General features: G+C 32.0%; 1 protein-coding gene across 1 annotated transcript in view; it reads left to right on the top strand.

The window, feature by feature from the left end:
- LOC137657877 (uncharacterized) overlaps window positions 1-5000 on the top strand; it is a 32435-nt gene that overhangs the window by 231 nt on the left and 27204 nt on the right. Inside the window, exon 2 of the mRNA XM_068392485.1 lies at window positions 1750-1884. Coding sequence (XP_068248586.1) covers window positions 1750-1884 — 135 coding nt within the window. The remainder of the gene's footprint in view (window positions 1-1749; window positions 1885-5000) is intronic.

The raw sequence follows: 5000 nt of genomic DNA, 5'->3' as shown, positions 1-5000 counted from the left end.
TTTTGTATCTTTATATGCAGTTACATTATACAAAAAAAAAAAAAATAAATAAATAAAAACTCATTTCTTCTTCACTTAAATTGGTTAACTACTACACTGTAATAGTTCAGTGGCTACTTTCCACTTAGTAAGAACAGCGGAGACTCTTAGCTATGGTAAGCAGCTCTTCTAGGACACCAAAATCGAACTATTGTTCCCCAGTCTTGGGTAGTGCCATTGCCTCTGTACCATGGTCTTCCACTGTCTTGTGGTAGAGTTCCTTTACTTGAAAGTACACCCAGGAACACTACTCTATCAGTTTCCTTATTTCCTTTCCTCCCTGCGCTACTTTCCATGTTGAAGTACTAGGGCTTATAGCATCCTGCTTTTCTAACTAGGGTTGCAGCTTAGTTAATAATAATAATAATAATAATAATAATAATAATAATAATAATAATAATAATAATAATAATAAGCGGCCGACCTTCCTACACAGTGGGACTAATAACGTTGAAAGAAGTAGAAGAAATAAGCAAAGGGTGTTTAAGCATTATTATGTTCGAGTCATACGCCACGTCATTCAAAGGGCACAGGTTCAAATAACAACTAAAAGGTAATTGGAAAATTCCCTTAACAGTTATCATTTTACTATTTTGACTTCATCTGTGAGCACGGCACCTGGCACTTAGACGGCTGAGGTGCGTAGCAACTAAGGACAAAATAGAGCCAGAAAGATAATGTGTTTTTGCGCCGATGGTGAAAAATTACACACACACACACATATACATATATATATATATATATATATATATATATATATAAATGAAATATATTCATTTATATATATATATAAATATATATATATATATATATATATATATATATATATATATATATATATATATATATATATATATATATATATATATATATATATATACTGTATATATTTTTACATATATATATATACTGTATATATACACACACACACATATATATATATATATATATATATATATATATATATATATATATATATATATATATATATATATATATTTATATATATATATAAATGAATATATTTCAAAGCAGGTTAATAACTGAAATGCAATGGATATTCTCATTAAAAATCACACACACACACACACACACACACACACACACACACATATATATATATATATATATATATATATATATATATATATATATATATATATATATATATATATATAAGGTCAGTCTCAAGGGAATTATCCTATCATGCAGATGTTACTATCCCTTGCCTCTGCCATTCATGACCTGCCTTTATATCTTTAAACCATCTAAGACTAACCCCTTACATTCGAATAGAATACGACATAACAATCATGTTTTGAAATACAAATTCACTGAAGACAGTTTTTAAAACGAGCATTTATAGTGCATAATTATCATGCTGAATTATTAGATTTAATAGAAATTACTTAAGTCATGTAACTATTGTAATTATTGCTCTATTTCAACTGAGTACACATACTAATCACTAGCCTATTAAATTACGACAATCATGTTTTGAAATACAAATTCACTGAAGACAGTTTTTAAAACGAGCATTCACAGTACATAATTATCATGCTGAATCATTAGATTTGAGAAATGAAATTTCAGGATAAAATTAGATAAACAAACACCACATTACTTAAATCATGAAACTATAGTAATTATTGCTTTAATTCAACTGAGTATAAAGTTTAGAGAAAAACTTTATTGATCCGAACATTCCAGATGTTCATTTGTTTCGCGACGATGGCGTCATCTAGCCCTACTATGACGTCAAATGATCCTGGTTGCGTTCCAGTGGACCCGGCCTGGAACTACAAAAATTCCCTCTACGCCGGACATTGGCACGAGGTTGGAAGGGTAAGTGATCAACCTTTATGCTTATAGCATCTTGCTTTTCCAACTAATAGTCAATTTCTTTTAGCGAGGCAGATTTGCACCGACTCGCAGGGGTGTCCTTTTAGCTCGGAGAAGTTTCCTGATAGCTGATTGGTCGGAAGAATTTTTGTCCGAATACTTCCCACCAATCATCGATCAGGAAACTTTACCGAGCGAGTCGGTACAAATCAGGGGTGTCCTTTTAGCTCGGAGAAGTTCCCTGATAGCTGATTGGTCGGAATTATTTTTGTCCGAATACTTCCGACCAATCATCGATCAGGAAACTTTACCGAGCGAGTCGGTACAAATCTGCCTCACTAAAAAATATTACTATAGGGTTGCAGCTTGGCTAGTAATAATAATAATAATATGATTTGACGGCTTAAATGACACTTGGCTAGTCGGAGACAAACAGAATACTTCTTCAAATGAATTAAGTAGTTTTGTGTAAATCAAACAAAATAATTAAATAACAGCCATAATATAAATGAATAGCTTCCAACTGCACCATTTCACACAAACAGCTGACATTATATAAAGTAATTACACTCAAATGTAAATATTGCAGCACATGATTTACTTTCCTTTTGGTGAGGGTAGAAGAGACTCTCTGGCTATGATAAGCAGCTCTTCTAGGAGAAAGACACTCCAAAATCAAACCACTGTTCTCTAGTCATGGGTAGCGCCATAGCCTCTGTACCGTGGTCTTCCATTGTCTTGGGGTAGAGATCTCTTGTTTGAGGGTACACTCGGGTACACTATTCTATTCTATTTATCTTCTTGTTTTGTTAAAGTATTTATAGTTTATATAAGAAATATTTATTTTAATGTTGTTACTGTTCTTAAAATATTTCATTCTTCCTTGTTTCCTTTCCACACTGGGCCATTTTCCCTGTTGGGGTCCCCTGGGCTTATAGCATCCAGCTTTTCCAACTAAGGTAGCTTAGTAGTTAATAATAATAATAATAATAATAATAATAATAATAATAATAATAATAGTCTTGGATAGCGACATAGCCTCTGTACCATGGTCTTCCACTGTCTTGGATTAGAGTTCTCTTGCTTGGGGGCACACTCGGGCATGCTGTTTTATCTTATTTCTCGCACTCTCGTTTTTTTTTTTTTTTTTTTTTTTTACCTTTTATAGTTTATACAGAGTGTGAAGGATCTAATTTAATGTTGTTAATGTTCTTGAAATATCTTATTTCGAATGTTTATTCTTCTATTGCAGTTTATTTATTCGCTCGTTTCCTTTCCTCACTGGGCTATTTTTCCCTGTTGGAGTCCTTGGGCTTATAGCATCTTGTTTTTCCAACTAGGGTTAGCCTTGCTTGTAATAATAATAATAATAATAATAATAATAATAATAATAATAATAATAATAATAATAATAGGGGGCCTATGAATTGTCATAAAAGCCCCCGTTCAGAGAAAAGCACAGGGCAGTCTATAGCTGACCGACTATCTAACGAAATACTGTTTGAAATCCTTATAAAATCCATTCAATCTATCTATAGTAATCAATTTATTAAAAGGTTATGACAAAATGGTTTATGCTATAGACAGTAACCAACCTCAAATTTATTCAGGGGTTTGTGAAGTGTTGCCCTTACTTCATTTCACAAAGTGACTGTAGGATGTACCTGAAATGGCTTGTTAGCAGCCCTTGACCCTTAGCTATACACACTTTTCTTGCCTTAATTAACCCCGTTTCCTCTTCCCATCTTATCATCCAATCTTGCATATTGGTGATAAATGTTGTTGTAGTTGTTGTTATTATTACTAGCTAAGCTACAAGACTAGTTGGAAAAGCAAGATGATATAACCACAAGGGCTCCAACAGAGAAAAATAGCCCAGTGAGGAAAGTAAATATGGAAATAAATAGATGATATAAGAAGTAAAAAATAAAATAATATACTGTAAAAACATTAACAACATTAAAACGGATATTTCATATATAAACTATAAAAGACTTATCTCAGCCTGTTCAACATAAAAACATGTTCTGCAAGTTTGAACTTTTGAAATTCTACTGATTCAACTACCCGATTAGGAAGATCATTCCCCAACTTGTTCACAGCTGGAATAAAACTTCTAGAATACTGTGTAGTATTGAGCTTCGTGATGGAGAAGGCCTGGCTATTAGAATGTCGGGAAAAGACCATACTACCCCAATTCCATAAATTCAAATCTAACATATTTAATAAAAATAATTGACAACCAAACTCAGCATCAGTACGTAAAACTTCCAGACATATACCTCAACCTTGCACACACACTTTCGCTTTCTTGGTACTGAGGATCTTGTTCCATAATACCTGTTCCGCGCTATCTACCCATTTTTCCCAATGTCTTCCCCTTCTCCTTTATTCTAACAATTCCAAATTATACACTAGTTAGAAACCTCTTATCCTCCGTACTTTCCACAGGTCCAAACCATCTTGAATTCACCCATGTAATCTTTTTACCACCTCTAAGTATCTCCACTTTTCTCATCACTTAATTTAGTTTGATGCCACACACACATACACTTTGCAAACACTTCATTTCAACAGCTTCAAAATTTTCGCTTCATTTGCATTCAAAATTCAAATTTCACACTGATGGTCAGCTATTGATGGTCAAATAGGAGAACGATAATCAAAACATGGCAAAAAATTTTTATTCTAATTTCTCCAAGCCTTCAGGAAGTTTAATAATTTTCTCATCTTATTGCTTAGCACAAGTTTCTATTATATAACTTAACATGGTAAATGTATTTTAAATTGTGGTTACTCATAAGAACTTATTTCATAACTTGAAAAATTCTGATCACTCGTAAAATCTTTTACAAATTTAACATTGTTTAAAATCTGACAATAATTTTTTTACAATACTATTCTAAATTCTGATTAATAATAAAAGCTTATTTACTTTATACTTTAACTTTTATACCAATTAGAACTCATTACCTGACAAATTCAAATTCTAATTACTAATGAGAACTTACCAACTTCGCCATTCTGAAACTTGATTACGGATGAAAATGTATTTAATTGCAAATAATTCAAAATTCTGACAGCATACAACTACTTATGATTTCCTTGAAAATTATTTT

This window comes from Palaemon carinicauda, chromosome 18 (assembly GCF_036898095.1).
Source record: "Palaemon carinicauda isolate YSFRI2023 chromosome 18, ASM3689809v2, whole genome shotgun sequence".
In the NCBI taxonomy this organism is placed as follows: Eukaryota; Metazoa; Arthropoda; class Malacostraca; order Decapoda; family Palaemonidae; genus Palaemon; species Palaemon carinicauda.
The sequence above is the reverse complement of the archived record's forward strand: the minus strand, read 5'-3'. Positions and strand labels throughout refer to the sequence as shown.